This window comes from Nilaparvata lugens, unplaced genomic scaffold (assembly GCF_014356525.2).
Source record: "Nilaparvata lugens isolate BPH unplaced genomic scaffold, ASM1435652v1 scaffold2789, whole genome shotgun sequence".
Classification (NCBI taxonomy): domain Eukaryota; kingdom Metazoa; phylum Arthropoda; class Insecta; order Hemiptera; family Delphacidae; genus Nilaparvata; species Nilaparvata lugens.
This window is the reverse complement of record NW_024090343.1, coordinates 1-13,353: the sequence shown is the minus strand read 5'-3', so window position 1 is coordinate 13,353 and position 13,353 is coordinate 1. Positions and strand designations below refer to the sequence as shown.

The 13,353-nt window shown below is 31.8% G+C and overlaps 1 protein-coding gene across 2 annotated transcripts; it reads right to left on the bottom strand.

Annotated features, from left to right (window-relative positions):
* Positions 1–764: 764 nt before the first annotated feature.
* Positions 765–13,168, bottom strand: LOC120355552. Of its 2 annotated transcripts, none has more exons than XM_039444100.1 (4): positions 13,020–13,038; positions 10,545–10,655; positions 1,521–1,701; positions 765–1,065 (listed from the first exon to the last, which is right to left on the bottom strand). In XM_039444100.1, the coding sequence occupies exons 2-4, from the start codon at positions 10,546–10,548 to the stop codon at positions 831–833; spliced, it is 420 nt and encodes a 139-aa protein (XP_039300034.1). In that variant the 5' UTR covers positions 10,549–10,655; positions 13,020–13,038; the 3' UTR covers positions 765–830. The 2 variants fall into 2 exon arrangements, with proteins under 2 accessions (XP_039300034.1, XP_039300033.1); XM_039444099.1 differs by having other exon boundaries at positions 766–1,065; positions 10,482–10,655; positions 13,020–13,168.
* Positions 13,169–13,353: the final 185 nt, after the last annotated feature.

The window sequence follows — 13,353 nt, the reverse complement described above, 5'->3', positions numbered from 1 at the left end:
AATTTTATCACGATGAAACACTATTATGAAATCACCTCAACATAACCTACAACCTGAACATTACATAAAGGTGCGTACAGATATACGCGCCGCGAACATGAGCAATTCACTTTTAATCACCTGACTATATCTGCATTTTTACAGAAACGGTAAGGTAAAGATATAAAAAGCTTGGCATCAGCTGATTAAAAGTGAATTGCTCATGTTCGCGGCGCGTATATCTGTACGCACCTTAACATTACTGTTGCACTAATGAGCGTTTTCTCGAATGCAGTGTGAAAGTCTCTCTGCGTTAGGGCGTTTAGTCATATTGATCTGTGGTATGACGGTCCCACATCCTACATACGAATGTGGTTCGTCTGCAACCGCCCTTAAGCTATATTTTCTCTAAGGTATCACCACATTTTGGATACAGTATCACCACACATGATACAGTATCAACCCAACTTGATACACAACACCATCGGATATCTTCTTATGCTATCTTTTCTCTATGGTATCACCATGAATGATACAGTATCATCCCAACATGATACACAACACCATGGGATATCTTCTTATGCTATCTTTTCTCTATGGTATCACCATGAATGATACAGTATCACCATGAATGATACAGTATCACCATGAATGATACAGTATCACCACACATGATACAGTATCATCCCAAATTGATACACAACACCATGGGATATCTTCTTAAGCTATATCATTTTCTGTATGGTATCACCACATTTTGGATACAGTAACACCACACATGATACAGTATCATCCCAAATTTATACACAACACCATGGGATATCTTCTTATGCTATGTTTTCTCTATGGTATCACCATGAATGATACAGTATCACTACACATGATACAGTATCATCTGAACTTGATACACAACACCATGGGATATGTTGTGTATCTATGCTGGAGCTTACCCCGAGGAAGGGCGGCAACAGATTGCTGAATGTGTGCTCGATGGGATGACAGTAGATGGCGGTAACTGAGATTGGAGCCGTCCACTCGTGGTGCTGCTTGTGAATGTGCTTATAAAACAAGCGGCTGTGCAAAACTCTGCAAACATCAATCAGTTCATCAAATCAATTTATTTCATTTATTCTTTATAAAATAGTCCAATTAGATCTGAAAGGAATTATATTTTTACTGTACTGGATACGTTCACTGAAATGTGGGAGTTTGGCTTAAAACTTTTGTGTGTACAGTAGTTGGATGGGTAAAGTGATTTGTTGATTTCGACGTATTTGTTACAAGCAGAAAACCCATAGTCTAATTAAGAACTTGACAAACTGATAACTTGATGTAATGAAATCTTGAAGAATTTGAAATAGGTCTATAACCATCCTCGGTAAATTAAGAATCTATATGCAAAATTTCAAGTTAATCAGTTGAGTAGTTGAGACTGCATCATTCGTGAATTTCCTATCCCGTACGTGTATAAGCCAATCATTTACTTTATTATATTATAGATAAATCGATGTACTTGTTTATGTCGATGTATTTGGACGAACCTGTGAGAGTTATGTGGAGCGCCAACTCGGCGCACACCCAGTGGAAGGTGGGCAGTTGGCGGAGGGGAGAGAAGCCACGCCACGCCATCAGGACACCGATGCCACACATCAGGACGCTCAGGTAGGACACCGCAAGTCCCACCACTATCTCGTTCAACACCACGGAACCAATCACCATCACCTGCGGAAACCACACACCAATTCAAATTACTGCAAAACATTGGGTTGATTTGATCTGACATTCGGTCAATTGAATAACAACTAGAATATAGTGACTATAGTGAGGTCCACGTTATAATGGCTGAGTTTGATTAGCAATGCTATCCTTGTCTATCATTCAATAAAGCGGATAGCGCTATCTCCTTCTCGCTTTGCTCTGTCGCCAGATCGTCTTTTAACAATGTGGAATTAATCCTATTATATTAAGCGAGCGATTTCTGTATTTTTATATCTGATTATTTATGTTTAACGGATCTCGAAAACGGCTCTAACAATTTTCACGAAATTTAAAACATAGTAGGTTCATGATATTATAAAGATTCGATTGCACTAGGTCTCATCCTTGAGAAAACTCGCGGAACGACATTAAAAGGATAATTCATCCTTGGCTGAAACAGCTGTGGATAGTAAAAAAGAGAGTATGTGAAAAATCAAAATATCGCATCCCCGAAATTCATAAGATGACGTATGAAATATAAACACGATCATTTTAGAGAATTGTGTTCTTTTTATCAATAAATAAAAATAACGAGCAAAGCTCGGTGCCTCGATTTAATTAACTAACAAAATATTTCATCTTAGTTATGAAAATTCATTATGAAATTATTGAAAAATATAGCTTGCTTGATAAAATATAATTGATTATTTGAAACGAGAATAAACAGTTAATATTACATAAATAGACCTGTATCAGCTACCGTCTATAGAAGACGTTGACAAGACAAAGGATTGGCAACGTTGTTCTCCTATCTTTCTCCACTGCCATTCTAAAGTGGACCTCACTATAGCAACTGGTCATTGGTTTTAGCAATACAAATAAGATTGTACAACGCTGGGTAACTTTGAGGGTTCACAAAATATGGAGGACCGAGGAAAATACATAAAAATGCAGATCGACTTACTTGATGCGGTTTTAAAGACAACAGGGACTCAGCCAGCTCTGCCGGGGAGAAAGTACCCTCCTCCTCCTCCTCCTCCTCGGAGATAGACAGAGCTAGGTAGAGAGGAACTAAATGCGATAAGACATGCACTGTACTGTTTCCGTTCTAACCAGTAACATTATAATATCATTTATAAGGAGTACAGTATTTGTATTTACAGCGACTGTTACATTTCTTCATAAATTTGCAAAATATAAATACCAATTTTATCCAAACAAGTGTCCTAATATATTTTTCCTCGCCAATCAACCATACTATTTTTTAATTTTATTATAAACTGGTGGTTGGTGAAAGACTGGTATCAATTCATTCAGCTCGGTCAGGAAGTTCTGTGAGTGGTCTGTCAAAGTGTAAGGGTATGATCACATTGAATGCGAAGTGCAAGCTTGGTTATGCATGATGAAGCATGCAGGGGTGAGAAAAACAAAATCTGAGAAAAATTAACAGGAACCCTCACATTGAACGCTTGCACTTGCTGGTTGCGTTCAGTGGGTGAGCAGCTACATGCAAGTCTCAACATGGTTCAATGGCACTTTTCAAATTTTGTTTTTCGGCTCATGCATGATCTGACGTGAACTTGCACTCATATATTTATTAGGCATTCAATGTTATCACACCCTAACGATTTAGCTGAGGTCGCCCTTGACTCGATATGCTCTCACAGACCACTTGCTAACTGTCGTCACAGAACTGAACATTAATATTGTTCTTTCACCAGCCGCCATTTTTGTTGGCGTTTGCCATATACAGAGAATTGGACTATGATTAACGTTCATGTACATTGTTTGGTTGAATATTAAACAGCTATCAAACATTATTAGACATTATTTAACCACTATCGAACGTTAAATGGAGATTATCAGATATTTTTGTTCAATATTTGAACATTTGATAAGCATTGTATGGACATTTAGTAACTATGGTAATTTCATGCTCTGTATATATTGTAAAAATGGAAAATAAATTGATTTGATAATATCTATATTTGGTTAGAACTGGGACATTTGAATGTTGAATGAACAAACAATGTTGAATATTGAAAAAAATCATTGTATTACTAAATACCACAGACAACCATTAGATCTGTGCTGATAGTTTCATTGTTTTACACTACTTGATTTACATCTGTCAGTGTGGAGAAAGGGGGTATCATTGAAGAAATCTAATTTATTTAGTTTATTCATTGAAAGAAAAAATAATTAAAAACAATATAGTAAGATAAAACAATTATATAATGAATATAAGTCTTCAACAATAAGTTTCAATTAATATATGAATTTCAAAACAGGTAGGATAAAAAAGCAGGATGTGATGACACAAATATTTTGTCAATATTTCGTACAAAACTATTCTATTTAATGGAATAACAGCCTATCGTTTGAGGCTACATACATAAATATACATTGAAAGTCACATTATCGTTTACATCACAATAATTATCAAATGTTTAATTTTAATAGTTTATTTTTTGTCAACTAGTCTTTCCAAGGTATAATTTGTTCAGTCTTTGAATAGATATCATAATTATTTACTGCTGAATCACTGATATAATCCAGTGAGAAAATTATGAAAGTAGTTTGGCACTTCTACAGAATCAATTCATTTGCTAGAATTTTTATTTTTTTGCTAGCATCAATTTATTTAAAAACGAATACAGGAGAAAATGAGGATAGGAATTACTACTCCTATCAGTATAGATGATACAGTGATGATTTTTTCCAGGAATGGAATTTCTTACTCAAAGCCACCTTCAAGTACATTATCTGGCTTGAGAGAGGAGAGATAGACCAATGCAAATCACATGGGATTTTTGAGTATGATAGAGCGTTTTCTACATGTTTTCTATATTGTAACAAACACACATAATTATGCATTCACCATAAACTACAATAATATGTATTTTTTAATTTACAAATTATATATATTTTTTTAATTTACAAATTTATATATATTTTTTTAATTTTAGGGTTTTTAATAAATTTGAGATTTTTTTACATATTTTAAAAATTATATTCCTTTTTTTTCATTTCATCATTTTGTAACAAACACACATAATAATTATGCATCCACCATAAAAACCAATAATATGTATTTTTTAATTTACAAATTATATATATTTTTTTAATTTTAGGGTTTTTAATAAATTTAAGATTTTTTTACATACTTTAAAAATTATATTCCTTTTTTCATTTTATCGTTTTATAACAACCACACATAATAAATTATGCATCCACCATAAACACCAATAATATGTATTTTTTGGATTTACAAATTTATATATTTTTTATTTTTATGGTTTTTATTAATACATGTGAGATTTTTTTTACATATTTTAAAAATTATATTCATTTTTTTTTCATTTTATTGTTTTGTAACAACCACACATAATTATGCATCCACCATAATCACCAATAATATGTATTTTTCAGATTTACAAATTATATATATTTTTTTATTTTTATGGTTTTTAATACATTTGAGACTTTTTTTACATATTTTACAAATTATATTCATTTTTTTCCATTTTATCGTTTTGTAACAACCACACATAATTATGCATCCACCATAATCACCAATAATATGTATTTTTTAATTTACAAATAAATATATTTTTAAAATTTTATTTTTATATTTTTTATGGTTTTTAATACTTTTGATATTTTTTTTACATATTTTACAAATTATATTCATTTTTTTCATTTTATAGTTTTGTAACAATCACACATAATTTATTATGCATCCACCATAAACACCAATAATATGTATTTTTTAATTTACAAATTTATATATTTTTTTAAAATTTTATTTTTATATTTTTTATGGTTTTTAATACATTTGAGATTTTTTTACATATTTTACAATTATATTCATTTTTTTTCATTTTATTGTTTTGTATATATTCTGAAATAACAGTACAATATAATGAACAATAAATATATATAAGATATAATACAATAATAATGATTACATTATTTATATAATAATGGATAAATGAATATAATTATAGGTATTATATGTATTACATGCAATTTTTTTTGATAATTTAAATTTTTTGATTTTTTTTTAATTTAAATTTTTTGATGTTTTTTAATATTATATAAATTATATTCTTTTTTTTATTCTTGGATATATTTTTTCAAATATACTGTGAAACAACAATACAATAAATATTTAATACAATAAGAATATTTGTATATAATTATGGATACATGAATATAATATATATAATATGTATGGTGGATGCATGCAATATAATTTTTTATATACTATAGCTTAGGAGCAATCTGCTGGTACAGGCGGGAGGCTTCAGGAGGCTGTTGATTTTGGGGCGAGACTTCAGGAGGCTGTTGATAGTGGCGAGAGGCTTTTTGGAGGAGGCTAAAATGTTTTGGAGTTGTATTGGCAGAGATGTTTAATTAATAGATTGGAGCAATTCGGTGAGTTGGAGTACTCAGAGATTCGGGCACAGTCATTATAATGAGTGAATAAATCAATTCTTACATATAAAAATTTGATTTTTTTATGAAAAAACTGAATATTGTAGAATGTAAAACGGAATCTTTTAAACTGACAAATTGATAAAAAATAAGTTGAAATGATAATGATGATGATGATGATGATTGAAAAATAAGAACATTGATAATTAACAAAATGATTAGAGACTAGAGACTTCTCAATAGGCCTACAATAGTCACAAAATTGAATTGATAATTCCTGGTTTAACACAATAAATTCAGGGAAAAATATGTCCTAGTAATCAGTGGAAATGGTACATAGAAATGTTGTTTCTTCTAATCTTATAAAATGTCTTGAAATATTTCTTGCTGTACTGTACAAAGATAGATAAAAATTATGTTATTGATTGATTGATAATGCTTGGTTGACAGAGCTTAGTTGCGGAGAGGATCTTTTTCAACTTTAATTATTTCTAAAAGTATTTCTTCTCAGTTCTACATAAAAACAAGATTTCCATTATGCTTAATCTGAACAATTGTTCCATCAAAGCTATTCTATCTTGAAGAGTCTACAAAAAAATTCGTGCCCTAGCCCAACGCATGATTAAATAATCAACAAAAACTTTTTTAAACTAAAAATGGTTCTGATAGAAATAAATGTAGAGTTTAGAAGGTGAAATAAAAAGAAATGAGGATTTTTTCAGAACGGATTTAGTAGAAAATTGACCAAGTATGCTCCAAGATTAATTCTATTTCATTTAATTGCAGATTGGTAGTTAATTCAATTTTTATTTTATGTTAAGTTAATTCCATTTATTATTCATGGGTGACATGGGAGAGAGTCTCAAAAAAATCTAATAAAAAAATGTTAATGTGATTTTGAAATTATAAAAAATTGTTATCTATAATTAATTTAATATTTAGTTTCTTTTAGCATTAATAAAAGTGTGTAATAGATCATTTATTATTCATGGGTGACATGGGAGGGGGTCTCAAAAATAGCTAATGAAAAAATAAATGTTTATGTAATTTTAAAATTCTAAAAAATGGTTATTTATATAATTAATTGAATATTTAGTTTCTTTTAGCATTTATAAAAAATAGATTTAAATACCCAGGACCACTAATTTGACATTTATCAATCCAAATGACAGCTTTGGCTAATTCTGGAAAAACTTGGTTTTGATTTAAAATTGATAGTTATTATAGTATGGGAAAAGGTTTCTACAAGATATAAAAATGAGTTAAATTGGATGATTTTCATTTTGTAATGATATTTTTTAAATTGTGTCATTGATGAAATTTTATTGTTCATAATATTCTCCCTAGAAGTACTAGATGCCAGGACTAGATGGAATTGGCATAAAAGACTTAAGACCCTCAAACACTATGTATCCAATAGAGCAAAGAAACAATTGTATTGAGCCTGTATACATGAAGCGGTGGATAAATTAATGTGAAATAATTTTAGACCTGTATTATCCATTGAAAAGCAGTAATTGGAAATTCACAGATAAAAGCTACCTAGTTGAATTACGTTCATTGAGCAACCTGGAAGGGAATACAACTCTATTTACAAATCAGCTTGTTTTTGAACAAGAAAAAGTTGCACTGAGTTAGCAGTGGTAGAGTTATCTGATTTTTTAAATAATGTTTTGTATGTTGGTTGGAGCAAACAGGATTCATTGTAAACTTTGGACAGCTGAGAGAGTTGCCCTTGACCAAAGTCAACCCTCTGTACAACTCAGCAAACCATAATAAACCCCCAACAGCCACAGCTTGAGCCAACAACTGCCCGACATATTCAGATTATTGACAAGGGACAAAATAATTTGGGGGAGGGGTTCAAAAAAAAATAATGGGTTAGGGGGATTGGTATACTGTATTAGAGGTATTCAGGGGGGTGATATAAATGTGGGGTATTCAGACACTACCTACGTGTTTAAAGAGGTAGTGATTCAGAGTGGGTGGTACTGTACTGTATTTGGGGTATTTAGAGGGTCTTTGGGCTTGGTGTGGGGGGGAGGACAGATTTATTCATTTTTCATTTTCAAATACTTACCTTTAAATACAAATACCTTAACTGGCCCACACATGTGGCCTCTGCCCCAAGGTGGCCTTGGGCGCCTCAAGACCACCTTCAGGCCTCAGGCTCACAAAATGTGTAGAGCCGATACTTACATCACATTCAACAGTTTCTCATCACAATGATATATCTACCACAACTGGTAGACTAAAACATCCAAAACCCCAATCACCCAAAAACCGTACAGAATTCAATCCTCCATCTTCATAATCATCATGATAATACAGCAACGACCAAACTGTAGAAATCCCTCTCAGAGAATAACATACAAGTCAAGAATGAACCAGCTGCTCCAACCAACATACACGTTTCATCTGTGTAAAAACAATGGATTTGTATGGTACAATGACTGTAACAGGAATTCATCTGAACCTTACTCAATTTTTAAAAGAATCCTCTGCCTTGGCCATCAAAAGATTAGCTTATTTTTTGAAAAAAAAAAATATTTTGGCTTATCAGACTTATCAGTCACTCAAGTAAACAGAGCTGATATGAGGAAATCTGTCCAGAAATGCTCAATGGTAATTCAACTAGACAATTTATTTTGGACGACTTGAAATTAAACCATTTGACAATTTATTTAAGTTCAACTGGATAATAAATAAAAATTGTGGGCTCTGAAACAACCTTGACCTCCAGAAAAATAAAGCTATAAAAAAGTATCTAATGTGAGAAAATAAAATTTCCCCAAATAGTTGAATACCATATATGAATAATTTTAAGATGAAATGGAAAAATAAATATTGAGGGGAGAATTAGGGATAAGTCGAGGTCAAGTCGTGGCCAGTCGGTCAGAGTCAAAGTCAAAAGTCAAGATTGTACCAGAGCCTTCATTTTCTACTTGAATCATTGCCAATTATCTGTGTGAAGTTTGAAGACTTGAAACTGAAATTTAGCTACAAGTGCATCCTGTTCTATTTAATCAATCATATTGTAGGCCTAGTAATACCAAGCTTCCAATTTTGGCCCAATTTTCAATAATTAGAACGCAATAAATTACCCACCTACAGGTACTCAATACATTGTTACAAAAATTTCCAGATAGGCTGGTAACCAAAACGAATGTAATCGAAATCCCCCCAAGATCAGTGATTCTGAATGTGAGAAGATGGAAAGAGGAAAGTTTTTGCCAGAGGCGCCATTGGATACAAATCGAAGACATTCTACACAGAATATTATCTGGAGGTAGGGTTATTATCATTCTGTTGCTTTATGGGGTAGGCAATGTTGAATATCTGGACTAATTTACAGACATACATGGAGTTGATTAATTTTTATTTAATAATAAGAGATATTCAACTTCTAGGTGGCTGTTAATTTTTGTTTGACTGATTTTTATTTTTTTAAATTACATTTATATTTATTGTTTTATTCTGATTATTGTTAATTATCTTTTATATTATTTATTGAATTTTATTGTGAATTTTGAATTATATTTTTGACAAGATGTTGATGCATTTTGTGTATTTGGTTGAATTAATTTGAACTTGAATTGGAGTAAAGAAATTATAAGTATTATAATTATTTGCTTCGTGGAATTAGGGGACAATATGTGAGAAAAATAAATTAATATTATATTGAGAATTCACATTTGATTTGAGGCTGTTTTTTTTAAGTGCTATGAATTGGAAATTTTGGGGCCTAATAATTCCTTTTTATTTATTCATTAGGTACTATTATTACACCAGCAATATAAATTGGGCGAGGACATGTTAGGCCTTTTAGTGATATGTTCTATTTTTATAAATAGAGATAGAGCTGAAAATTGCAAAAAAATTAATTCTATTTCATTGAACAAATAGAAAATAATAAAATATTCATGAATTGATCAAAATTAAACATTTAAACAATGATCGAGAGAGGTTTGCAGCCTCCCTGTCTGTCCATAAAGCATGATCAATCAATCAACCAATTCTACATTCTATTTAGAAATTAAGAAAATGTAATCACGAATCTTGTAATATAATTTTTTACAATAATAGATTTGAAATTGATGAAGTAGCATAACAATAATTATTAGCTACATATGATATTCAATTGAAATTTGATAATGGTACTAGATTGATAATAATTCATTATTGTAGGCCTAAAATCATCATCATCATAATCATAGAAATGAATGAATGAATAAAAGTATATAAATTTATGATAATAGGTTATATAGTGACTGTGTAATAAGCGAAGTACATTAACTTTGAGTATAAATTGAATTATTATTAATAAACAATAAAAATGAAATGAATTGATCATCATCACTCACCCATCAGACACTGTACCCTTCTCTCCAGAGTACTCCTCACAATTATTTCTTTCTTTCTTCTACTCATATAAAAACATCCTGCATCTCCATAGCCAACTCCACTGCTGCGTCCACTTTGGCCACCAGCCTCCTTGGCACCTTACAGGCCTTCAAGTTGTCTTTCGTTTTGAGGTGCTGAAAACAAAAATAAAATATTGATTATTTATTTATTTTAACAATCATTATCATATATTGTATTGTATTCATTAAGATTTGCTTTGTTCAGTCATTAAAAATGAGAATTGCTCCATTCTCGTTATGCAGGCTTTGCAAACTCGACTATAAATTGTTAATGGCGGCGATTCCAACCATATTCAATCAAAGCTTGAGCATTTTCCCTCTGCCGTCACCATGTTGTTCACCATGAGTTCAATGTTGCTGTATGGAGTCAATTGCTAAAAAGATTATGGAGTAGAGCAGCAGCAAATTTTAAAAAACCATGTGGCACTTCTTGCTGCTGGGTTATCCATTGTGACAGTCAGGTTATAGAGACAGTATCTTATAAATATCTTATATAGATAGCTCTATCTTTTTCCAACTCTACACAGTTGCCGAATTGTTACCAGACTATGCAAAAATATGAACTACCAAAATATTTCTTCTCAATAATGGAAATTTACTACCAAATTATTGGAAAATATCTCTCCTTGATGAATGGAACATATTTAAGATGGAATTGATCATTATTAGAAAGAATCATTAATCAATATCATATCAGATTTACAGGGGGCTATCTACTATAGTGGTGAAAAGAAAAAGTGGCAACAATGACTCCCTATAATTTCCACTGTCTTTATAACATGAATCCCACTATAGTTCCATTTGAATCTAACACATTTAATTCCATTTCAATTGTATATAATAATTAATATTCCTATAATAATTCAATATTTTTATTATACAGAATGTTCATCAAGTCACGCACATTCAAATAAACATATCTGTAAAAAGTGGGGTTTTATATTCGTTGTGTGGCTACTGGAAGATAGCATCACTGTTAATAAATGAAAAACATAAATGTGAGTCATTTAATGTGTACAGATTACAACAGGTAAGCAGTATTGTTTTGTGAAGGATAATGTGAAGCATGCCCCCTTTTTCCAATAGCAACGAGTGTTCCAGTGGGGTTATATGGAGTAATAATGGATATAAGTACATAGTTGTATAAAATATATAGCACAAAAATTTTATAACATTAGTTCGAAATGTCTGCCATGTTCTCCAATATGTGCAAAAATCTATTTTTTACTCTTGTTAACCATTTTATTTATGAAGTATCCTTAGAAACTAATAAATATTTCTTAAAAACATCCAAGATAGCCCCATTTGAAAGAGTGTAGAGGCATTGAATAGGTTTCTTATGAAAGACAGTTCGAAAAGGAACACTCCTTGCTCTTGGCAAAACCACATCCTCACATTAACATACTCAACAAAAATAATAATAAAAATAAAACAATACTGTAGACCTTTTGTAACCTGCACACAATAAATTATTTTAAATGTTTTTCTTTTTCATATGAATAGTGATGCTATCTTTTGGTAGACACAAGTAATACAGAGTGGTGCAGAGGAAATGCATGTTTTTCGAACAGCCAGTACTTGTCAATGGGAGGGGGTATTGCCCTGGAACAAATGTTGGCAGATGGCCCATACTATACCGTTTCAGTTGCTATGGGCATTGGAATGTACAACATCGTGTGTTCACTGTTAACAAGTTTTTTTAGAAACAATGAATCTGTAGTCACAGTACAATATTTTTCCGTCAATATTTTAGAGTTGGGCATTGAGATGCAATGCCTGATCAAAATACTGTACTCCGATGGGTTGAAGTGTTTAGGAGTACTAGTTCTAGACCAGTTTAGGAGTACTAGAAAATGTAGACCAAGTCAGAACGGCGGTTGTTACTAGTCCTAGACGATTGACTCGACGAGATGGTATCAGGACTAGACGACACTGACTCGGTCTACATTTTCAGGAGTATTAACTGAACAGGGAAGACCAGGTGGTTTCTTTTTCATCAGAGAACTACTACTCCTGAACGCTGCAACCCATCGGAGTACAGTATCTTGATCAGGCATTGCACCTTGAGGCCCAACTCTAAAATATTGACAAAAAAGCATTGCACTGTGACTACAGATTCATTGTTTTTAGAAAAACTGCTTCACAGCGAACACACAATGTTGTACATCCCAACACTCATAGCAACTGAAATGGCATAGTATGGGCCATCTGCCAACATTCCTTGATAATAACCCCCCCCCCCATCACCCAGTACTGGCAGTTTGAAGAACATGGTTGCCCTGTATAAACATCCCATTATTCATAGACAGGTTTATTTGGATTTTCGCGACTTAATGAATGTACTCATATTATTAATAATTCAATATTCAATTGTATCTAATAATATTAATAATCAATATTTTGTGATATTGTAATAATCAAGTGTTGTCATATTGTAATTACTGTAATATTTACTCAGAAACATGTTGTTACACTTACAGTTATGACATAGTTTTTAACATTGTGTAGGGTGTCTGTTGGGGGGTTGGTGCCCTCTCAAAGGGCACCAAATATGAGAGGCCCACCCAGGAATGCCTCCCATCCCCCAACCACCGCACATAGAGAGATACTCTGATGACACCGTTGGAGCAAACTGAAAACAAACATGAAGAAAAAATTAAACTTATTCTGTTTATTGTAAAGAACTAGTCTAGTGAATATGATTAATAATCTACTCTAGTTACAATTTACATAAAAATGAATTGAATCTAATGGCTGATTTCTAACTATTTTTTTAAACCTTTTTTGAAAATTTTCAATAGTCATGGTCATA